This window comes from Dromiciops gliroides, chromosome 2 (assembly GCF_019393635.1).
Source record: "Dromiciops gliroides isolate mDroGli1 chromosome 2, mDroGli1.pri, whole genome shotgun sequence".
Taxonomy (NCBI): Eukaryota; Metazoa; Chordata; class Mammalia; order Microbiotheria; family Microbiotheriidae; genus Dromiciops; species Dromiciops gliroides.
In genome coordinates this window covers 391,302,788-391,326,708 of record NC_057862.1, presented here as the reverse complement: position 1 = coordinate 391,326,708, position 23,921 = coordinate 391,302,788, and the positions used below count along the sequence as shown (strand labels likewise).

The 23,921-nt window shown below is 47.9% G+C and overlaps 2 protein-coding genes across 5 annotated transcripts in view; one reads left to right on the top strand and one right to left on the bottom strand.

Annotated features, from left to right (window-relative positions):
• Positions 1 to 2,191: 2,191 nt before the first annotated feature.
• CRAT (carnitine O-acetyltransferase) lies at positions 2,192 to 19,937 on the bottom strand. Of its 2 annotated transcripts, XM_043981984.1 has the most exons (15): positions 19,811 to 19,937; positions 19,309 to 19,436; positions 13,397 to 13,660; positions 11,480 to 11,598; positions 10,164 to 10,217; positions 9,259 to 9,424; positions 8,444 to 8,618; positions 7,511 to 7,689; positions 6,459 to 6,559; positions 5,892 to 6,011; positions 5,528 to 5,650; positions 5,220 to 5,355; positions 4,934 to 4,996; positions 4,210 to 4,347; positions 2,192 to 4,050 (listed from the first exon to the last, which is right to left on the bottom strand). In XM_043981984.1, the coding sequence occupies exons 1-15, from the start codon at positions 19,839 to 19,841 to the stop codon at positions 3,835 to 3,837; spliced, it is 2,013 nt and encodes a 670-aa protein (XP_043837919.1). In that variant the 5' UTR covers positions 19,842 to 19,937; the 3' UTR covers positions 2,192 to 3,834. The 2 variants fall into 2 exon arrangements, with proteins under 2 accessions (XP_043837919.1, XP_043837920.1); XM_043981985.1 differs by lacking the exons at positions 19,309 to 19,436; positions 19,811 to 19,937 and adding an exon at positions 14,538 to 14,554.
• PTPA (protein phosphatase 2 phosphatase activator) overlaps positions 19,745 to 23,921 on the top strand; it is a 35,649-nt gene continuing 31,472 nt past the window's right edge. Inside the window, exons 1-2 of one of the 3 annotated variants that reach the window (XM_043981988.1) lie at positions 19,745 to 19,869; positions 20,190 to 20,307. In XM_043981988.1, the coding sequence (XP_043837923.1) occupies positions 20,277 to 20,307 (31 nt within the window). In that variant the 5' untranslated portion in view covers positions 19,745 to 19,869; positions 20,190 to 20,276. Of the gene's footprint in view, positions 19,874 to 19,980; positions 20,308 to 23,921 lie in introns of those variants that run through there. The other 2 variants (XM_043981987.1, XM_043981986.1) reach the window with 2 other exon arrangements.

Below are 23,921 nucleotides of genomic sequence, written 5' to 3'. Positions count from 1 at the left end.
TCTTTTCTTGCAGCACAATCATATTCCATTACATTCATATACCACAACTTGTTCAGCCATTCCTCAATTGATGGGCAACCCCTCAGTTTCCAATTCTTTGCCACCACAAAAAGAGCAGCTATAAATATTTTTGTACATGTGGGTCCTTTTCCCTTTTTTATGATCTCTTTGGGGAAAAGACCTAATAGTGGTATTGCTGGGTCAAAGGGTATGCACAGCTTTATAGCCCTTTGGGCATAATTCCAAATTGCTTTCCAGAATGGTTGGATCAGTTCACAGCTCCACCAACAATGCATTAGTGTTCCAATTTTTCCACAGCTTCTCCAACATTTATTATTTTCCTTTTTTGTCATATTAGCCAATCTGATAGACATGAGGTTGTTTTAATTTGCATTTCTCAAATCAATAGTCATTTAGAGAATTTTCTCATATGGCAATAGATAGCTTTGGTTTCTTCATCAGAAAATTGCCTGTTCATATATATGACCATTTCTCAATTGGGGAATGACTTGGATCCTTATAAATTTGATTTAGTTCTCGATATATTTTAGAAATAAGACCTTTATCAGAAGTACTGACTATAAAAATTGTTTCCCAGCTTCCTGTCTCCCTTCTAATTCTGGCTGCATTGCTTCTGATTGTACAAAACCTTTTTAATTTAATGTAATCAAAATCACCCATTCTGCTTTTCATAATATTCTCTATCTCTTGTTTGGTCATATACTGTTCTCCTTTCCAAAGAACTGAGAGGTAAACTATTCCTTCATCTCCTAATTTACTTATGGTATCACCTTTTATGTCTAAATCATGTACCCATTTTGACCTTATTTTAGTATAAGGTGTAAGATGTTGGTCTATGCCTAGTTTCTGCCATACTATCTTCCAATTTTCCCAGCAGTTTTTGTCAAATACTGAGTTCCTATCCCTGAAGCTGGAGTCTTTGGGTTTATCAAACAGTAGATTACTATAGTCATTTACTACTGTGTCTCCTGTGCCTAACCTATTCCATTGATCCTCCACCCTATTTCTTAGCCAGTACCAAATAGTTTTGATGACTGCCACTTTATAGTAAAGCTTCAGATGTTACAGCTAGCCCACCTTCCTGTGCATTTTTTCATTAGTTCCCTTGATATTATTGACCTTTTGTTTTTCTAGATGAATTTTGTTATTATTTTTTCTATCAAGCCCAAGAATTTTTAAGAGTTACAGTAAAGCATCTACTGGAACAGAATTTCAAGCATTATGTGGAGTGGTGGGAAAATTTTTTTTCAAAGTTTCTCTCAAATCATATCTTGTTTCCTTGATGGATTTAGTTATGGGGGAAGGGTAGGTTGTCTGCTTCTTCACTCCAAGGCTGGATTCATGAACCTCCCCTACCCTTTCTACCCAGAGTCCCTCAAAGTATTTTTTTGGGTGGGCAATGAGTTAAGTGACTTGCCCAGGGTTACACAGCTAGTGTCAAAGTGTCTGAAACCAGATTTGAACTCAGGTCCTCCTGAATCTAGGGCAGGTACTTTATCCACTTCATCACCTATCTGCCCCCTCCCCCATGTCTTTTTCAATGCTTTAAATATGTTGAAAAGGCTGCACCACTTCCCAAAAGCTGCTGAGTGGCTGTCACATTATTGGTGCTTTGTGCAGAAGAAATGGTAGACACTGAGCTCATTAAAAGTCTCAAGGGAAAGACACCCCCCCCCCCCCCCCGCTCCCATTAGTAGACCCTCCATGGACTGTTCATGCAAGGATTAGGACAAGAACCACACAGGATGACAATAATCATTATATGAATGGATTGCAATCTGCACTGGTAAAGGGAGTGCCTATGTCAAGATTATGGATCCATTGATATAAAATCAACTTCCTTAAGGGCAGGGATTTTTTTTTCTCCTTTCCTATAGTGCCAAACAAAGGTTTGGGGCTCATTAATTTTTTCTTTTTCTTTTTTTTTAAAGGGCAATGAGGGTTAAGTGACTTGCCCAGGGTCACACAGCTAGTAATTGTCAAGTGTCTGGGGCTGAATTTGAACTCAGGTCCTCCTGACTCCAGGGCCGGTGCTCTATTCACTGTGCCACCTAGCTGCCCCTGGGGCTCATTAATTTTCAATGAATGAGTCCCAGAGGTTCACCCAGAAGAGGGATATGTACCCAATGTATTCTTCAGAGTAAGGCTAGAATGGTACCTAGGCGTCGAGTGGAGTTTGTCACGAGCCCAGAGGCTTCCAAGTGCTTTATTAAACAGAGCTAACACTGTCCTGCCCTTCGGAAGGTGATTTGGAAAAAATATTGACCACTTCATTTTTTTTTCCCAGTAGAAGATACTTATGTTTACATTTGGAAAGACTGTGGGGAACCTGGGTCCTCGAAGAAGCCTCGTGTGACTTTTCCAGGTCCTTTACTTCCCTTCAGGGACAGTTTGCCCATTTAGTGGCCTTAAGCATAAGGCTTGTTGAACCGATGCCTCTCCAATGCTTCCATGGCAGATGAGATTATTAGAGACCTGGATGAAGTGGGAGTACCTTTGTTCCAGGTTCCCTTCAACCAGCTCAGGCTTCTTGGAGGAAGATTATACAAATGAGGTGGAAGGAATCTCCCTCATTCCCCTTGGCTTCTTTAGGGCCTACGCTATGAAGATGATGCTGGAACACGGATGGGGATAGGATGGGGGCCATTCCTGTAGCTGGTCCTTGTATGTGCTCCGTGAGGTTTTCCAACAGATTTCCCCTTTATTAATTCCCACGTTATGACTATACAATCATTCACAATGGTTCAGGAATCATAATGACAGAGCCAAGGGGCCCAGGGCATTCACTACATCATCAAAGATAGTATCTGAGCCCTAACATGAACAATCACATTCATGCAAAACCGGGGTGGAGTGAGAGGAGGGCCAACTGATACCCCCTCCCCAACCCCTCTGTCCTCCTTCCCCCGGAGCTCCAACAAGGCTCAGATCTGGCTAGTTCTCCAAGACAAAGTCTATCAGATCCTCCATATATCAGGGTTTGGGGTGAGCAGGAGGGCTCAAACCTCCAATCCCCATGAATAAATAGACTATTTCCTTCCTCCCAGCATGGGGCAGGGGGATTCCTTGTAAACAGTGCAGACACACTAGGCTTCAGGAGAAGAATCCTTCACCAGTGTCCTTGGCTCCCTCTTCCCCAAGACAGAGGATTTAGAGTTGAGGTTCACAGGCACTGTCAGATGCAGCCCAGACCTGGCCTAATAGCTCAAGGATTCCTATTGTAGATGACACCAGGGGCTTCTCCCACCATGGGCTAGGGACCAGGGGGAATGGGAAACTCCTATGGTGGGAACAACAGGGAAAATGATATTACTGAAGGCACTTGACTTCTGAAATTCAAATCTAGCCCTGGTCCCAGTATACCAGGGAGAATGGGGTGGCTGAGATACCTCACACCTCTTCCCCACAGCTGCAGCAGCTAAGGAAGCTGCATGGCGAGGGTCAGACTAGGTTGGGTGCTGGCCCTGAGCTGGGGCTGTGGGGAGAGGGATCCCTCTTGTGCTGGGCCCATGTAGCACTGTCTGGAGATAGGAGGAAGAGTTGGGTGGGGTGAGAAGTAAGCCTATATCCCAGGAGGGTAATGGAAATGAGGTTTCAGGAGGAGTCAAAAGGCAGAAGAGATCATGTGTGATGTCCTGGGTAGTGGCAGAATCAGCTGGTGAAGATGTTGATGCCAGGCTGGTGACTTGGCTTTGCTTTGCCGGGAGTCCTTTTACTCCCGAGGCCCCAGCAGTTCTGAGACCTCTGGCAAGACAAACTCTGCCCATCTACTCCTGTCTTTCCCCCAGAGTCTCCTCTTGAGCCGGAGAGGGCTCACAGCTTAGCTCGTGGGTGTTCCTGCAGCAGGGTACGCATGTCCAATAGGGCCTTCTCCAGGTAGTGAGCGAGACGGGCAGCATTGGTCTCGGCACAGCTGTTGTAGGCAGAGACCACAAAGTTGATGTGCTCGGCCATGGGGTTGTAGCAGACACCATAACCATCGGGGACCACCGGCCCAAAGCACATGACGCAGTCGGTCTTGGCAGGCACCTGCAGAGACAGACGCAGAGTCCTAGTCTGGAGAGGGAGTGGGAATCGCAAGCCATTCTCCTTCATTCTTACCCAGTTTTCTCCCAGGGGTCCCTGGGCCAGGCTTATAGGCAGGGGTGGCAGTAGTGGGGTTTGGGGAGGAGTGTTCCATAGCCTCACCTGGCTAGTAGAAAGGTTAAAGTGCATTGCAATGGCATAAGACGTGTCCATGAAGATTTCAGGGATGCTCACTAGATCCTCAATGGCCTGAAGCTTTAGGCCCAGCAAGTGTCGGTCAATGGCTTCCCCTCGGATAGCCTGGGAAAGAGGGGAGACAAAGGAAGTAAGATATAGGGAGGATGGGGGACAAAATGACTCGCTAATTTCTTGGGGGATATAAGGTTGGCCTTGTTTAGTTGTGGCAGAGAGTTGTGATAAAGGATGTAGGAAGGAGCCCGAGGAGAGATTGATTACCTAGAGTCACCCAAGCTCATAGAAACATGAACACAGGAAGGAACCTCAGAGATCATATAATCCAACCTTCCTATTCTACAGATAAGGAAACTGAGGCTCATAAATGACTTGTCCACGGTCTCCTGACTCCTGATCCCTGCAGTAAATTTCTAGAGGGCAGGGGGTCTTGTCTCCTGGTTTTCTGTATCTACTGTTCTCAGATCTCAGAAGCTGTGGGCATAGGAGACACACTCCAAATGTGTGTGGAATCAGTGAATGAGTCAATGGGAGGTTAGCAATGAGGGAGGGCACCATTTGTCCAAAGGGTTGAGAGGGAGATAGGTGCTGGTCCAATTTGCACTTTCTAACTGAAACCCTTCTTTCCCCAACCCTCTTCCCCAAGGCCCAGCCTAGAGGAGAGAGGTGACCCCCACCCCCACAGTGCACTCACCTTGTCAGTGTAGGACCTGTGTGTCATCACTGCCTTCCTCAGCAGCTCCACCTTCATTTGCTCCTGCAGGAAGCCAGTGGGTCAGAGAGGGCTGGTGGCCCTGGGACAGTACCCCGCTCTATTCTCTGGACCCAAGGGATTCCAGGTGGGCCGAGAGTGGCTCAGCAAACTCTGGATTATATGGGGTTGCATATAAATGCATACATTGCATGGAGATTCTGACCTAGGAGTTGCTAAATTTTAGGGGTGAACCACCCCCTTCAATCCCCATCTGGCCCTGACTCACTGTTGTGTTTGAGTCATCCATGCCTTTGACAAAGTTCAAGGAATCCACAGAGTTGGAACGGATGGTGTCAGTGCGGCCCAAATGGAACATTCGGAGTGAGGCGCTCTCATAGGTGGAACAGGTTTGGCCATAGATTCTGATGGGAAAGGTGAGAGGGAAGGACTAGTCATGTCCCCCCCAAACTAAACAGCACTTTGGGGTCTCTCCCCAGAAGTTACATTCAATCCCCATGGAACTTCAGCATAGTGCCATCACCCCCTTCCACCACCCTTAGACCATATTCCTTCCCTGGCTGGAGGTGGTCCAACCTGTAATAGGCCAGCTGGAGGGCCATCTGGATGAAACCGTCTGGGCTCATCTTCTCTGACTTGGGGAAATTCTTCCCAAAGTGATGGAACACTAGCACCGTAAGGTCCAGGTCCTGCACCATGCTGGAGAAAGAGGGCAGCAGGAGAAGCGTGGTGAAGGGGAGCTGGGCAAGGGAAGGGCAGGTTGGGGTTCTGGTAAGGGAGAAGGACTAGAGCTTGGGAAGGGAGACGCCAAGGGCATTTCTCTCCATGAGATAGGAAGGCCTTTGGGCAGAGGCGGGAGGGATGCTGAAAATGATGCCTGCCCCTTCAGGGTTTCCCAGAGTTGAGTGTGGGAGAGGGGCTGCTTCTTTCAGGCACTCACATGTTGAGGTTCTGCTTGGCCTTCTCAATGTCATTCTTAATTTCAGGGGTGATGTTGAAGCGCAGCTTCTTGGGCATGGGGAGGGGAATCATGGGTGACCTCACAAGCTCTGGTTTCTTCCTGTAGAGGAGAACAGAACCTTAGTCTCTACCCTAAGCCCCAGAGGCAGGGAGGGAATGTGAATATGGGAAATGGCCCTAACCCAAAGCTGAGAACACAGGCTCACAGGCTGGATCGCTTTCACTTTATCCGTGAAAGGGAAAAGGGATCTAGGGGGGGTCACACCCCTAGGAGGTCATCTGGGGGTCAACAAGGGAAGTCCCCTTCAGCTGAATGACCTTAATGCTCAGGAGGCGGACGGGGCAAACATTTTCTCACAGAAAAATGTTCTTCCCCCTCCTTAGATCAAACTCACAAAGCACAGCCAGTGATTTCATAAATGTGTGCCGCTGGTCACAAGGGGAGTTGGTCGAAAAGAGTGGCCATGACTCAGCAGCATCAGCCAGCCCCATTTGGGGAAGGGAGGCTGCTCTCCGTGTTGAGGTAATGGAAGGAAAGGCTGCTCACGTGAACTCTACAATGTGGTCCAGGAGTGCCACAATGGGGGGGCCCTCTGCAGCAGCGTGTTCATACACCAGGCCGCAGGATCCATCTTCTGCCACTATGAACTGGAGCACAGTGGGGACGCAGTTAGCTCTCTCCTCTGCCTCTTATGTGGTTCCACCCATCGATGTCCCTCTATCCTCTCTGGTTGGGGGTGGGGTGGGGTGGGTGGGGGCGCCTCTGTCTAAATCCAGACTCCAGAACTTGCTAATGAGCTCTGGGACCCTGGGAAAGTGCTTCACTTTCTAAACAACCTCAGTCCCCTTCCTGCAAAATAAGGCTAATAGTACTTAACACTGCTCACCTAGCCTGGTTGTTTGTTTGTTTGTTTGTTTGTTTTTGCCAGGTGGTTTTGAGAAAAGTGCTTTATAAACCTTACTATTCATGTGAGAAGGCCCAGGCCAAGCTGTCACGGGGGGGGGGGGTCTGGGGCTGAGGGGAGGAAGATGAGGAGTCTTCGATGCACTGGATTGTGGGGAGCTCCCCGAAACCCCTGTACCCCTTAATGACAGGTTGATTGGTCAGTAATTACAGCAGCAATGTCTGCATCCCTGGAGCTCAAAGTACTTTATGAGCTGCCAGGTCTAGAGAGAAAACAGTGAGCTAACACTGCCCCAGGTTCGGGCTGGGCACCAGCAGAGAAACCTGTCTGAGACATGGCAGAGACCAAGGATCTACCAGAACAGAAGAGGGGCATCTGCATGAGTGGCACAGGCCAGGGGCACAGAATTTAGTGGAAATAACACTGGAATGAGAGAAAAAAGATCTAGGCTCCACTTTCAGGTCTGCCATGAACTCTCTTTGGGACTGGAACTCTCTGGGGGTCAGTTTTGCATCTGGAAGATGAGATATAAATGGGTCCTTTAAAAAGTATTTGTTGAATGGAATTGTTCTAAGCCCCCTTTCTGAGACTAGGATTCTGAAATCTGAGTTTGAATGGAGCCTTCCTCTTCCTTCCGGGGGAACAGTGGGGGTTTTTGTTGGGTGGGTTAGCAACTGAGCCCCGGGGCCTCTACCTGCAGGGTTTTATCAAACCAGCGGTTTCCACTGTTTTGCTTGCTGCCTCCACCATGAAGCATCTGGCCAGCCACACGGCTCTTGTAGATGTCATCCGAGACCCGTGGTGTGGGCGCATCCAGGCACACAGTGAAGATGCTCTTCTGTATCGAGCGGACTGAAGCCTTGTTTGTTTTGTCTGCATTGGGGAAGGAGGGGAAAGGGAGTAGAGAGAGGGGGAGAGAATGGGGAGGAGAGAGTCAATCAGTCAGCAAGATTTTATTAAGTACCTATGTGCCTAGGCCTGTGTCAGGCTCTGTACAGGAGACAGAGGTATAAAACGCAACCTCTGCCTTCAAGAAACTTTTAAGTGTAGTTGGGAAGACAGTATACATGAAACCACATGGCTGAAGTATGACAGGGAGTCTAGGTAGGAGGTCAGAAGAGGGTGAAGTCACTGTGGATGGGCATGGTTGTGGTAGGAATTAAGATGAGCCAGCTTTGGACAGGCAGAAGAGGGCAGGGCAATATAAGCAAAGACCCAGAGCTGGAAGGGATATAGGAACCCCGTTCTACAGATGAGGAAACTGAAGCTCAGAAAGGCTAAGTAGATTGCCCAAGGTATCATGGGCAACAAGTGGCAGAACTGGGATTCGAACCCAGATCTTCTGAATCTTGACCTGTGCCTTTTCCACTGTACCATGCTATGGCAACAGGGAACCATTGTAGGTTCTTGAAGAAGAGATTAGATTGTCTTGTTCTTTGGGAAGGAAGTCTATATCTCATGTGTACCAAAACTAGGGACACCTTCCTACTTTACCTACTCCTGTTACTTCTCTGCACACTTAGGGGCTGGACAGGTTCCCCTCTCCCTCCCTTCCTCCTTGCCAACTTCATTCCTGGCGTTCTCTGGGGACTTGGGGGATTGGGGACAGGGAGGAGCTCTCCCGGACCTTTGAGGAGGTTATTATAAGCCTTGGCCCAGGTGTTTCGGTGATTGGTGGTGAGAATGCCAATGGGTTCCTTGTTGGTCTGCAGGGACGAGTTCCAGATCTTCTCCAGCTGTATGAAGATCTGGTCTGCGGTGAAGGGTGTCCCATCACTGTGGTACACATCCAACTCAAAAAACTGAAAGGAACAGAAATGTGAAGGATGATGCAATGAGGAGAAGGGCAAGGACTGCCAGCAGAAGAGTAGGTAGGGATGGCCTCTTCGCATCATCAGAAACAAAGCCATTCCTGGGGAGGACAGAAAACAAGGCCAAGTTCCCTGCATGGTGCTCCAGGAGCCAGACAGCGGCAGTTGTTCAGTGACTCAGAGGGAGAAGAGAACCAGGGAGTGCGGCTGAGCTCCTGAGAGTGGCCACCAGGGCCTTCCTTCTCTCGATTTTCCACACTTCCCTCCCTCAGGCTGTGGGTTGTACCTTGGTGCCAGTTTCTACCCTTGACATTCATTTTAAAACAAATTTTCCATATGCTTTAGGGATCCACTTCTACCAGAGTGACCTTGGTCCCAGCCAGTTTTCCTCTGCAGTGTCCTAGGGGCAGGAGTGGTCCCGGAGGCAAGGGAGAGGGGAAGGTTGTCCCCCTCTCCCTGCCCTGTGGCCCCGGCTTTCTCAAGGTGGGTGGGAGAGTCCCTCATGATTCTGGGGCTGGGAAGGACACAAGCAGGGCTCAGGTTCTCCCCACCAATTAGGAAAGAGTAATGAACAAGCACTGATGACTTTCCTCTCTTCCCAGCTCACCCCATCCACTGCCCTAGCTCAAACCTGGAAATTGTGCACAACGGTGATATGCATCGGGGGCTTGGCTGCCTTGCTGTAGTTAATGACCGAGTCTTGCTTGGGGCCTGGGATTCGGCAGGAAGAGAGGATCTGGTAGTATTGGTTCATACACAGCGGCTTTCCTCCAAGATATTCTACTGGCAGAGTCTCACTGGAAAGGGGAAGGCAGGAATGGAGAGGGGCCCAGGGGATGGGTCACTGGGGGTGCTAGGGACATAGTGCTTATGCTAATGCTTCCTCCTCAATGGTTCCCTCATCTGAGGACCTAGATGGGTTTCTGCCATTCATCCCTGTGCTCCGGACATTTCCTTTTATTGCTGAGTCCCAAGATCCTCTTACTGGATGCTTAGTGTGTCAAGAAAGGATCCTTGGTGGGGAGTTTATATAACGATGCTTTAAGCTTCAATGTTTTAGAATTCTATGAAATCATTTCACTCTTCCCAGGAAAACCCAGAGTAGCTTACTCTGGATGGTGAACCCGGTTGTCCTGATTCTCATGAACTGGATCCCACTCCTCTCAACCCAGGGAGGGACCAGGAAACAGGAAGTGAAACTGACCAAGACTGAGAGAACTCAACCACCTCCAGCCCAGAGTTGGGGGGGGGGAGAGTAAGAGTGCTTGGTGGCAGAGGGATGAAGCAGAGGGTAGCTTTAACGACAGCCTGAACTGTAATTAGGTTGGGAACCCCAGGCTTGGGGAAGGAGGCGCAGTTCTGGGTTCCTGTATTTGCAGGGTACAATGACCATGATTGTGAATGACCTTCGCTTGCCCCCAAACTTACTACCAAATTGGTGGGAGGGCAAAAGGAAGTGCCTAGGGGTTAAGGGCTTCAGGATGGGGAGAGGAGAGAGAGAGATCAAAAGGCAGAGATGGCAAAGTGCATGCTCACTTGTCAATCATGGCCTTGAAATCCAAAGCTCCTTCTATGAGTTTGGCTGCAAACCTGCAGGGGCCAATTAGAGACAAAATTAGAAATAAAATTCAGACAACTAACAATAACAATAATAGATCAGAGGAGAAGATCTCAGGCTTGGCCCCTTGCCTTACCACAAACTGGCTAAGAAAGGACATAAATGCTTGGTGGGTGGGGAAACTTTGGCAGGTGAGAAGATGGTTTGGCAATAGTGGGAAGAGCCCTGTACTCCACTGGATTTTGGTCTCACTTCTGCTATGGATTAAGTGCACGATTGAAGACAAGTTATTACCCCTTCTTGGGCCTCAGTGTGCTCATCTGGCATTTGAGGGGATTGGATGAGATGATCTCTAGAGGCCCTTCTGGCTCTGTCTATGATGTCATGAGTCTGGGCTTCTAGAGATAGGGAAAAATCCCTTAGCTCCACTTCTACCAGAGGTCTTTTCACCTCCTATAGATATGAGGAGCCTCAGCTACCCCTGGCAAATGGTGCTGGGCAGGGAAGGAGTGGCTTGGAATCTCTCTTGATACATCAGAACCTTAAGAACCAGGTGTAAGAATTTAGGTCTCTAAACTACAGCTATGGGCAATCTCTATTCCCCCCATAAGGGAAAATGAAAGGAAGTTGTTAAATTCAGTAATGATGATACATCCTGTTCCAAAGGGCCAGTCCAGGAGGGTAGGAGGTGTCTCTTCCCCCAAAGTCTCAGGGATGGGACCAGTTAGTGGTTTAATTGATCTGTCTTCTTCCTCTGCTTGGCCCCTATTTATTAAGGATCTAGGACCACAGCCTTCCTACTACATTCATACAGAATCCATTGTGAGGTGCCGACTGTCAGTCCTCAGTTGGGCACCTGTGCCTTTAAGGGTAGAGACAGTGGGGCTGGAGTGGTCAGGCTAGGCCAGGGATCCCTACTGCCTAGTATTTTTAACTGGAGTGGAGTGCTGGAGCAGGTGACAAGGGCTAAGTGTGGAAAAGGGAACCCTGTACAAAGGTCACCCAAGAGGCAAGAAACATGGGAGTTGGGTTTCAAGGCAGGGGGAAGAGGAGATGGCTGTTGACATATAGGAGGGACACAACAAAAGGAAGCAAAACCCAAGTCCAGAGGAATGTCGCCAGAAGTCTAGAGGAATGCTTCTAAGCCGCGCGCGCCAGGATATGATTGAGTAGCTGGCTGCATGGGGGAGGGACTCCCCATTAAGGTGGCTGTAGATCCAGGGAGGTACTAACCTCCCTCTTCCCTGCCCTTGAATGCTCTCACATCTCTCCCCTGAAACACCATGGCACTCACCGGAGCTGACCCTGAGAATCCACAAAGTCTTGTTTGGGTAGCATGAGGCCTGGGCTGGAGTGGATGACCACAGGTTGTCGGTACTGGAGGTAAGCAGTCTTTAGCCACCACTCCGACAGCTGGGGAAGGTAGCAGAAAGGCAGAGCCCTGTCACGTGCCAGCTGGCTAGGACCTGGAGCCTCTCACGGGAAGCAGTGGAGGCTGAACTTTATGCCACTCAGTCTGAAGACCCTTGATGCACCTTGCTCCAATCCGTGGCTTAGTTTAGCTAACTCTCCATTATCCACAAGTGGGTTATCTAATTGGGTGTTGGCAGTTGTTAAACCCAGAATGGCTCCCCTCATTTATAAAGGCTACCCCCAACTCACCTCAACCCATCACCATCATTTTTGCATCTGCTCAGCCAACATTAGAAACATAAACACCAACGTAACTTCTCACCTCATTCATAAAATTACAGGATCCCAGAACTGGAAGAGACCCCCGAGATGAACTGGTCTAGCCCCTTCATTTTATTGTATTTTTCCCCTTAATTTTATAAACGGAGAGACTGAGGTCCAGAACAGGGAAGTGACTTTTTTTTTTAACCTCCCCCAGCTGTATGATGGCTGAGGTGGGACTAGAACACAGGTTTCCTGATCGCTAGTGTGGCCTTTATTCTACTATACCCACAGGATTTGGTACAGGGCTCTGCCCATAATGGCCTGTCAATGAACACAGTCTGACTAGCAGATCTCTTGGGCAATGGGTACTCTCCGGGAGAACACCTTGCTGGAATCAGACACTAGGGTAGAAATGGCATAAGGCCCATCTGAATCCCAGGTAAAGTCTCTTCCTGACTCTGTGGCTCAGTTTCCATCATGGTTTCTTCATCTGTAGAAATGAAGGGGTTAGATTAGATAACGTCTTTCTTTCTTTAAGGGAGGCAAGTGACTTGCCCAGAGTCACACAGTTAGTAAGTGTCTGTGGTCGAATTTGAACTCAGGTTCTCTTGATTCCACGGCCGGCTCTATCCACTGAGCCACCTACCTAGTTGCCCTGGTAAGGTGTATTTCAGTTTTAAAATCTATGAGATGATGAGCTCACCATCAGCCTGCTTCATGGGGTCCCCACAGTGTATGTATGTATTTATTTATTTATTTAAAGTTTTGAGTTCCAAATTCTTTCTCTCTCTCTCTCATTTCCCCCCTCCCTCCTCTCTCCCCTCCCCAAGGTTACAAGCAACTAGTATAGGTTATACATGTGCAATTATGTAAAAGAGGGTCCTCATAGTGCAAAAACCACTCTGGGACACTCGACTAATACGAACCAGCTAGAGCTAGGGGGAGGAGAATCCTCCTGCTACAAAGTTACAAAACACCGAATCTCAAAGCTTTGCCCATCAAGGTAATGTGACCATGAACAGAAAACTAGAGAGAGAATCAGGAGACCTAAATTCTAGCCCCAACTCTGCTAACTCCCTTTGTGACACTGGCCGAGTTTCTTCCCCTCTCCAGGCCGTAGCCTCCTCATTGGGACGATGAGGCATAGGACTAGATGACTTCCTTTCAGCTCTAGAAGTTCATCAGTGTTGCAGGAGGCAATGAGTTTATCTCTGGTGGGAGTGGGGGTCTGGGCAGAGAATGTCCTCATCTTGGGGCTTCCTGACTTTCTTGTGAAAGTCTCCCAACCAAGACCCTGGTGCCTCGGGGTTGTACTGGCTATGGCCTCTCCCAGAGCTCCCTTATGTTCAGGTTAAGTGACAGGGCCAGAAGGATAGAAGGGGAGAGAGGCTCCTCATTGGGCAGATGGATGGGCTTAAAGGGCTGAGACCATCAAAGAGTAACTCCTGCTTCTCGGTAAGAGGCCAAAACAGGAGGGAGTTAGGTGTGGGGGGAAGAGATGAAGCAGCCAACCACCTCTCCCCACCTCACATACCCAATTGTCGGTCTTCCTGGCTCTCCGTTCTAGGCTCTTCTGCAGTCTCTCCCCTACACCGCCCGAGCCCCGGAACTCATCCACCAGCTGCTTGGTGTTCTTCCATTCATCCTCGCTCACAATGGGCTGGAGGACCTGGAGGTAGTGATCCAGGGTCTGCTGCAGGGGTGGCACTGGCAGTCGAGGCAGAGAGTTCTGATGTGCCTGAAACCTGCCCGGCACCTTCATCAAGGAGACTGGCTTGAGGATGCCCAAGGGCTTGATCTGTAAGCAGCAAAACATCCTCGTAGGTGCCAGAGCCGCAAAGGATACCTTCAGCACACAACTGGAGCCACACTGGGCAAGAATCCCCTAACTATCTGAAGGTGCTAGACAGGGACCATCCAGTGTATTTATGTCCTCATCCAAATGATACAAGGGGAAGCACCTGAACTGCTCCGCCCCTTTCCCTAGGCCAAATAGGTGTTTCCTCCTCTGAGGGGCTGGGGCTGGCAGGTGATGACTGAGGATGAAAAGGGGGTGGGGTAGAGGCTGGCCCCACATGTAGGAGTTGGGCTGAGCTAATGCCATTGATCTTGGCACTGAGAAGAAATCTGGGACTGTCCACCTGTGTACCTTCCTCCCCCTAGAATAGGAGAGCCAAGACAACTCCTCCTCCCCGCCCCTACTCTACCCATACCTCAGGTTGAAAAGTATGACAGGAAGGCATCAGGAATCAGAGAAAGCCCAAGGGAGAGTGCTACCTATAGAATGAGGGACATTAGAGCCTTCCCCAGAATGCTCTCTCTTTTGTCTTCCTCATAGGCTGGAAGGAACCTTGGTTGGGAGGTGGGGGTAGAGAAGAGTGAGAAAGAGCAAAATGGGATATTCCCAGTGAACATCTCTTGTGCTTTGAGACGAGGAAAGGGAAACCCTGCAGGAGATGCAGGGCAAAGAAGTAAAGAAGTGAACAGGGCTGGAGAGGTTTCAGAGGCAATGAGGAGAGGGGGAGTGGGAGAGAGAGAGAGAGAGAGAGAGAGAAAGAGAGAAAGAGAGAGAGAGAGAGAGAGAGAGAGAGAGAGAGAGAGAGAGAGAGAGAGAGAGAGAGAGAGAGAGAGAATGAATATAAAAGAATGTCACTGATGATGGCCTTACGGCATACCTTCTCTCCCTGCTGCTGCCTCTCAACCATGGCCGGAGTGAGGCTCTGAACTCAACCTGTTTGTCTGTCTGCCTCAGGTTCAGGCTCTGAGCCTAACCTGTGCTAGCATGCCAACGGACGGACGGACGGATGGGCTGGACGGACGGGTGGGACCTAGTGAGTGAGCAGCCACCAGCCTCCTGGGCTGGAAAGAGAAGGCAAGAGCCAAGTTTAGGAGGGGCAGAGGGTTAAGCTGGTTGCTTTTCTGGATGCTGGTCCTCCTTCCTTGGCTGTGGGGAGCTCTGGAGGAACCTGAAACAAGTGCACTTGTGAAGAGAGGTTTGAGAGGAATTCAGGAAAGGGTAGGAGAGGACCTGCCTGTCTCCTTTTGGGGCTGGTGCCACACTATGCAGGTTGCCTAAGGCACCTGAAGAACAAGTAAAAACTCATGTGTTTGATTTTATCTGGGTCTGGTGGAAGAGGGAAATTGCTTTTTTGGGAAGAAAACACTTGGCACTGAGGGAATATCCAATGCTCAGTCATGCCAGGGTTCCAAGAGGGATGGATGCCTAGAATGGTTCATCATCTCTAGAATGATGAAGGGAAGGATCTTGGTGGCCAGAGATCCTGGCTAACCTTCCTGTCACCAGGGCCATGCTAACCCCTGGCTCCTTCCTGCCCTCTGAGAAAGCTGGACTTCCCCAAGAGAGGGGTGTGTGTGTGTGTGTGTGTGTGTGTGTGTGTGTGTAGAGGGGAAAGTGTCACTGATCCCCATGTTTGAACTCTAGCCTTTAAAAACACAGATGGGTGGAGGTGGGAAAAACTTTGTTACAAAATAAGGAGCATATTTGCCATGAAATTTTCCTTGATTCAAGAAACTTCCTGAGTAACCTTGGGTAAGTGTCTTTACCTCTCAGGTGATTGAGTTTTCACTCTCCTTCTTTGTAAGTCATTTTACCGTGCAGACTAGGAAATCTCTAAGTTCTCTTGCAGCTAGAACGGTAGATGTCTTACAGTCCTAGGTGCTGAAGTGTTATGGGCATGCTGCTTCAAGGTGGGGAGGGACAAGGGAGGAAGAAAGGAGTATTTCATTCAATTCAATACCACAAACATTTATCAGGGCACAGTTCAGTTGCTGAGAATTCAAAGGTGAAATAAAACACAGTACTTACCCTAAAGTGCTTACAATAAGACATTTCCACAAATAACCATGAGCCAAGAAAGAATGTGGGAGAAAGAGGCCCAAAATACTATGAAAAATTTGAAGAGAGATATGACTTTTGGGGGCAAGATAGATGAGTTGAATGGAGGAGGAAGTGACTTGCTCAGAGTCACACAGCTAGTAAATGTCAAGTGTCTGAGGCTGGATTTGAACTCAGGTCTGCCTGAATTCAGGGTCTTTGCTCTATCCACTGAGCCACCTAGCTTCCCCTTGAGTTTAACTTTAAAAAAGGAAGAAATTTCAACAGGTAGAGATGGGAACAGGGAAGGAACCCATTCTAGGCCTGAGGGACAGCAGAAGTATGGAGATCTGAGGAGTCAGGTGAGTGGGTAGCTTGTTTTGAACATAATATAAAGGACAATAAAGTGAGATAAGACAGAAAAGGAAGACTGGAGCCAGATTGAGAAGGGCCTAGAATGCCAGGACAAAGAGCTTATACTTTGTTAGGAAACAGGGAATTACTCAAGGTGGTTTTGAGTAGATGTATGAAGAGATCAGAGCAGTGCTTCAGGAAGATTACTGGTCAGTGGTATGAAAGGAGACTGGAGGCAGGATGACTAAGTGGTAGGCCTTTATAGTTGCTCATTGGAGAGCTGATAAGGGCCCCATACTAGGGCAGTGACAGTGAGAATGGAAATACAGAAGTAGGAGTTCTTAGTCCAGCTAATGGAACCTGTGGGAGGCAAGCTGATTGCCAAAGGAGAAAGCATAGGAAGACTTAGAAGAGGAGCAAGGACAGGGCCTTGGGGTACACCCACATCCAGAAGAGTGTGAAATGCTGCAGAGGATGAAGACAGAAATAAGGCCATTGGATTTGGCAATTAGGAGGCAATTAGCATATGACTTTGGAGACAACCCTTTCAATGGACTTAGTAGGATGGCAGCTAGATTGCAAGGTGTTGAGGAATAAAGAAAGTGGAAGCTTTACCTGGCTCAGAGGGCCTTTGGGGATTTTGGCCCTCAGGATGAAGCCATCTGGCTGGGAAGTCAGGAGAATCTCCTGCTCTCTGGGGAATGAGGCTGGGGACTCCTATTTTGGTTACTTTAACTGTCTTCTAACTGAGCCAGCTCCCAGCCTCTCTCTAATACATCCTTCAAAGAAGTGACAATCTTCCTTATAGACAGTTACTTGCTTGCTCAAAATCCTTCTGCCTCTAGGATAAAATGTCAACTTCTCTGTTTGGAAGGCATATAAAGTACTGTCAGAAGATAGTTTGTCTTTATTTGCCTTCCCAGCCTTACTTAACATTATTCCCTTTCGTCTACACTGCCAGCTGAACTTGACTACTACTTCTTTCCTAATCTTGCCTTTCACTCTTCCCTCTCTGCGCATTGGCCATGCCTAGGACACACTCCCTCTCTATCTCCACTTGTTGAAATCTTTTCTTTCTTGCGTGCAGCTCAGGTGCTATATCCTTCATGAAGATCCCTATGCTCCCAGCTCAAAGTGACTTCTTCCTTTTCAAATTTTCCTCAGATCCATTTGTTTGGGTCCATCCTTTGCTCTCATCATATTCTATTTTGTAGACAGGTTACACTACCCCACAGGGCTGTAAACTAATTGAAGATAAGGGACTGTGCCTTTTCATCTTCGTTTTCTCTAGCATAGGGTGGATGTTTAATTAATATCTGTTAAATTATAGATGGGTGTCAATAAAACATTGCATCATTCTGTGTGGCTGTCACCGACACTCCCAGGCATCTCCAATCCCTCCAGGCCAGAAAGCACAGTTTAACCGACTTTCTCAGAAGGAAGCAGTAAGAGATACAAACATAGATAGAGATTAAGAGATTACAAAATAGTGACATAGGAAAAACATCTTTCCAGAAATATCTGATATAGGGTGACCATTCCCCAGGGACAATGAGGCAGAACCTGGTCACCTGGCATTTTTAGAGGGTGGGTGTGGGTTGAGGGGAGAGAGCAGCATCTTGAACCTCTTGGTGACCTGGAATCATGCTCAATTCTCTTTCTTCTGAATTAATTGCAAAAGGACAGCTCTGGTTAGGTGGTGGGATTAAAGGTGAGTGGGTAAGAATATTCTTTAATTTAATTAACAAGTTTTGGGGTCTTTTAGCAGTTAACTTTATCTGGAAAGGCAAAGAATTTGGGAGATTATCAGAAAAACCAAAGTGGGCTATGCTAAGAGCTGGAAGGGACTTCAATTCAATAAGCATTTATTAAATGCCAGGCATTGTGCTAAGTGCTGGGGATACAAAAAGAATCAAAAGACAAGTCCCTGCCCTCAAGGAGCTTACAGTCTAAGGAAGGAGACAACATGTAAACAATTCTATACAAAGTAAGTTATATACAGGATAAATAGGAAATAATTAAAAGAGGGAAAGCATTGGAATTAAAAAGGGTTTGGGAAGGCAGACAGTGAGATTTTAGTTAAGACAAGGGAAGCCAGGGAGGTCAGTAGGAAGAAGGAGCATGGGAAGAGCATGGGAAACAGCCAAAGAAAATGTCCAGAAATGAGAAACGGAGTGTCTCTTGATGGAAGATTACTCACTGGGGATTAAAGTATAAAAAAGCAGGAAAGGCAGGAGAAGGCAAAAGAAGAAACTGTAGAGACTAAATTCCCTCATTTTCAGTTAAGACATGGGGCGGAATTACCAGTTTCAGGCTGGACAGAGGGGGAGAGAAGTTTTCTTTTTAAATTTTTTTTTAGTGAGGCAATTGGGGTTAAGTGACTTGCCCAGGGTCACACAGCTAGTAAGTGTTAAGTGTCTGAAGCCGGATTTGAACTCAGGGACTCCTGACTCCAGGGCTGGTGCTCTATTCACTGCGCCACCTAACTGCCCCAACTGCGCCACCTAGCTGCCCCAGGGAGATAAGTTTTCTACCTTGGGTGAGGTTCTCCCAAGCTCCCAGATGGTCACTATTACCTGGTGGATATTTATTCACGTTGTATACATGTTGTCTCTAAAGGCTAGGTTGTAAGTTCCTTGAAGGCAAGGCTTGTTATACTTTATCCTTGTATCCCCCAGGGTCTAGCCCAAAGTAAGCACTTCATAAACGGTTTGATCGAGTGATTGATTTGTCGTCCTTTGCTTCTGGGCCTTAGTTTCCCTAGCTTGTAAAGTGAGGAGTTGAGCTAGATGGTCTCGAAGGTCCCTTCCAGTTCTAAGAGTCTATGCCTATCTCTCGTGGAGAGGAAGGGATCATCGTCGGCACAGCTGGCTGGGAGAGCCCGGTTGAATCATTCCCCTGGGGGCCTCTGCATCAGCTCCAGTTTCACCTGCTACGTCGCAGCCAGATGGGTCATCCAGGCCGTAAGCTCTACGACCCAAACGCCTCTGGCCGCGCTCAAGACGTGGGGGTCAGATTCAGAGGCAGGGTTAGTCCCAGCCTCCCAAGCCCTCTCGCAGGCCCTCCCAGCGCAGACGGGAACTGCGCGCTGCTGGATGGGCTCAGCCCACGGAGATGTCGCGTCCGGAGCTTTCCAAGGTCCCATCTCCTTGCACCGGCTCGCCTCCTCCCTCGGGTGCCCCCTCCCTGGGGCTTTCTCGGCTCTGGTCCTCCTCCCCTCCAGCCCTCTCCCGGGGCCCCAGAAGGCACGCACTCACCATGGTTCTAGCCGCAAAGACCAGCATCTTGGCGGCCCGCGGACTGCCCGCTCCACCCACCTCGCTCTGATCAAAGTACACAAGCCTCCAGTAGATCTCACAGCTGCTTTCCCCCTCTGAACGCACTCCTAGTTTCGGCCACCCGGGCCAAGCAAGGGCAGAGGACGGCAGGTCGCAGAGCCACTCCCGCCGCTGCACCCGCTGCCTCCGCTACCCCGCCGGCCCAGGCAGGGGAGGCGTACCACCCCCCCGCCCTTCCTTCCCCCCCCACCCCCCCCTCGCTCGCCCGCCCGCCCGCAGCCCGGGGAGGAAGAGGGGCGGGGACGGGACCCAGGGACAGCGGTGGAAAGGGCAGCTGGAGCAATTGGCACAGGGCCCAGGGGCGGGACCATAACTTAGGGGGTGGGATCAGAGCCAATGAGGGGCGGGGCTAAAGGTAGAGAGACCGGAGTCGGGAACCCAGAGGACTCATGCCAAGTGCTCTCTAGACCTCCTTTCCTACCTGCGTTCCTTCTGTCTTTGTCGTTCCCCATTTTTATCTCTACAAGTTTGCCCCTCAGCGTAGGTAGAAAATATTATTCATTTTTTCGTGGGGTGGATTTCCTTGGTACATGATGGGGGAAAAAAAAACCCAAAACCTCGCTACTGCCCCGCACAAAGATGGCAGTGCAGGGCCTACTCGGGGAGATGCGAATGCCCCGCACCAACATGGCTACCTTACTTAATAAATATGGCCTCCGCGAGCCCGCCCATTGGTGGATACACTTCACAAGCGCCCCGCATCAACATGGCGGACGTCTCAGGCCTGATGACGCTCGGTCGCGGTTTTCGGTTATAGCGGGCGGGTACCGGTTGCTTTTCAGTAAATTCTTCCCTCTCAGTCCAGGGTGGAGCCAGCAGGGAAGGCAAAGGGGAAAGGTGAGAGGTGACAGCGGCGGGCGAGTGGACCTACCAGCTCGGGGAAGAAGATGGCAGAGAGCGATCGGCAGCCGGCTTCAGGTAGGGCCTGGGCCTGGCCGAGGCATTCGGGGCAATGAGGGGCGGTCGGAGGAGGCTGCCAGTATAGCCAGACGTTGAGGGGGAGAAACCGAGGGCCCTGCTAGGCTGAGAGGATGGGGGGCGGAGGGGGGGAGAGGAGGAGGCCCAGGGGCAGGAGGCCCGAGTGACTGAAGGAATAGGGGGCCAGAAAGAGGCCCAGGGATTGAGGGGATGGGGGCGGGGGGACAGGTGGTCCCGGGGATTCTGAAAGTATTGGAGGTGGGGCAGAAGGCTAGGTTAGGACTGAATTTGGAGTCAGAGGAGCTGAGTTCCAGTTCTGATACTACTATCTACTACTAATGTGACTGGGCAGATTGCTTAGCTTCTTTGAATCTCAGATTCCTTATTTGTAAAATGGAATTGGATCATCTTTTAAGGTTTCCAGCTTGAAATCCTATGACTGAGAGATGAGGGGACGATTTGTAAACTCGGAAGGAGAAATGGAAGAGATTGGTGATTTGGAGGAGAGAGTCATAGGGAATGGGAAGGCCAAGTGAGGGGGTGAAAGAGGAGATTTTGGTGACTGAAGAAGAGGGGTAGGGTGTTAAAGGTGAAAGGGTTTGACTGATAGGGAGAAGAAGATCCAGAGGATTTAGAGGAGGGCATTTTAGAGTGGGGGCCACAGAGGGAAAGGAGAGAGGGATTGAGGGTTTGGTGACCTTTCCTAGAGGAAGAAGTAGAGGGGTAGAGGGGGGAGATAGGAACCTTGTTCAGAGAATTGACTGGAGGAAACTGTAGTTATTAATGATGAGATGCTATGAAGAATTATAAAATTGTACTTTTTTTTGGTGAGGCAGTTAGGGTTAAGTGGCTTGCCCGGGGTCACACAGCTAGTAAGTGTCAAGGGTCTGAGGCCGGATTTGAACTCAGGTCTTCCTGAATCTAAGGCCAGTGCTCTATCCACTGTGCCACCTAGCTGCCCCCTTTTGTTCACTTTTTTTTGAGAATTATAAAATTTTAAAGCTTGAAGAAATTTAAAGCTTGAAGTATCTCCTAAATCTTATTCCTTAACAGAAAACTATTTTCTAATTCCAAAGCTAGTTTAGTGATGTCTGAACTTTCTAGGACCCAATTCCTTTCTTTCCTTTACATGCTATGGAAAACACTCCTGCTTTTAGGGAGACTGACATCTTTTTATTTTAAAAAATTTTTTATCTATCTATCTATTTATTTTTGGCAGGGCAGTGAGGGTTAAGTGACTTGCCCAGGGTCACACAGCTAGTGTTAAGTGTCTGAAACAGGATTTGAACTCAGGTCCTTCTGAATTGAGGGCCGGTGCTTTATCCACTGCACCACCTAGCTACCTTCTCCATCCAGATCTTAATTCTGGTTGCTACTCGAAGCATCTAGGTGATTTAATGGACTCCTTTACTTGGAGTCAGGAAGACCCGAGTTCAAATCCTGCCCAAGATACGTACTAGCTGTATGACACTGGATAGTTCACTTAACCTCTCTGTGCTTCAACTTCTTCATTTGTAAAATGGGGATAAGAGCATCCACTTTAAAGGGTTGTGAATATCAAATGAGATGATATATGTAAAACACTTAGAAAGCCTTAAAATACCATATAAATGTTAGCTGCTGCTATTACTACTGTTACTATTAGATACTTGACTTTTTTTTTTTTACTCTCCCATCTCTCTTCTCTCCCCCCCTCCCCAGGTTGATGTGTTGACTATTATTCTACCTCTTCTATATGTCTCCTATCCTTTTTTTGTTTACTCATACCACAACCACCTTGGTCCAGGCTCTTTTCCCTTCTTGCCTGCACTATTACAATAACTTCGTAGTTAGTTTCTCAGTATTCAGTCTTTTTCTTCTCTAATTCTTCAACACAACTGCCAAAATGATATTTCTAAAGTGAAGATTTGGTCGTGTCACTTCCCTGCTGGTGAAGTTTCAGTGGTTTCCTATTACCTTTAGGATTGCATATAAACTTCTCTGTTTGGTTTTTAAAACCTTTCACAATCTGGACCCACCCTGCCTTTCCTTGATGATTATATATTACTCCCCATTCAGGTGTTCAGTGCTGTAATTAAATTGGCATGCTTTCTGTTTGAGGTAACTGACATATTATCTCTTACTTTTCTGTCTTTGCACAGGCTGACTCCCATGCCTGAAATTGTTTTGCTTACCCCACATCTTGTAAATGCTAGCTCCTATCAAGGCTCAGCTCAAGTGCCACCCTGTTTAAGAAGTTCTTGTTTCTTACAGTTAGTGCAGCCTTCCCAGCAGTTTGTATTTGCTTTGGATATAGCTTGTAGTTATTCATATGTGAACATTCTAGTAAGAATATAAGCTTCTTGAAGGTAGGGACTATTTTACTTTTGTATTTGTATTTCTCGTTTCTGTCACAGAGTAGTTACTTAATAAATGCTAATTGTCTGATTGGCATTCCTGGGATGAATTGGATTCGGTATGGCATTTTTCATGTTCTTGGATTTTAAGGATCATTTCAAGGCCTGCTTTTTGGTATTGCATGTTCAGGCGTCACTTCTCTGTGTGTGATGATGCCTGCTTCAGGCCTTCTCAAGAATAACAAGCCCAGATTACTGCAGGAATTTCTCTTAATTAAGGGATAACATTGGGAACCAGTGTCCCATTAAGTACTGGTAGTCCCCAAATTAGTAATGAGTTTTATTTTGGAACTTGGCTAGCACTTTACCATAGATAGGATGTTGTAAATGTTGATAGGTTTCTAGACTAACAGATATAAACTTATTTATCCCATAGTGTAGTTGAAATGAATAGTTCATTGCTAATAGTACTTGTTTAAATTATAGGTCCTGGGAACAGGGGTCCGTACTTCAGAAAGCAGGGTCCACCTTAGAGAAAAATTAATAGATCAAGTGTGGCATCTTTTCACTTGCCATTCTTAGGCCTTCAGCCAATCAGTGCCCTCATAGTGCCCTAAAGGCCCTCCCTCTCCAACTTTGCCACCCTACTCAGGGTTTGTCCTGTCACTTTGAATGTTCCAAAATTACCAAATTGCCAACCCCTCAATCAAAACTCCTTTTTCTTCAGTGTAATAGATCTCAGTTTATGTATTAGGAAGAAAGGATCGACTCAAACTACTAAATGCCAATGTGATACTTGGATTTTTTTTCCAGAGATAATTTCATTTTTCAAGAGGAAGCTTATTAACTCAAAGGGTTCTTTTAAGTGATAAAATTTCAGGAAGTAAAACAAAATGGACGGTAATATCAGGTAAGGTGGGAGAAGGTATTTTTGGGCAAAGGGTCACTTAAGTAGGCATACCAATCCTGCGTAGGACCATATCCCAGGTTAGCTCTCTTAAGCTACTTCTGTTTTTCACAGCTTCTTCCATTCTTGATTTTTTAATCCATAGATTCTTTAGAACCCCTTTTGTTTCCCATAGTGATTTGTTTAAGGTGGTTGACTTGGGAGAAAGGGAGGAACTAAAAGCAAGTAATCATCTGTTGTGTGTGTTAGTCATAAATTGAACAATCTGTATTTTATAATTTCTTGTGAAGAAATACAAAGGGAAGACACTATTGGCTTAATTTTGACAAGGTTTTTTCTTTGGTTTGAGAATGGATGTCTGGGTTCATGTT

Bases quoted from the DNA above. Each gene is read 5' to 3' on its own strand.
- CRAT (XM_043981984.1), bottom strand. From the start codon at position 19,841: ATGGGGAACGACAAAGACAGAAGGAACGCAG. The intron at 10,218-11,479 runs GTGAGTGCCATG...TGGCCCCTGCAG, and splicing joins GATTCTCAGGGTCAGCTCCG to GTTTGCAGCCAAACTCATAG. The intron at 8,619-9,258 runs GTTTGAGCTAGG...TGTTCCTTTCAG, and splicing joins CCGTTGTGCACAATTTCCAG to TTTTTTGAGTTGGATGTGTA.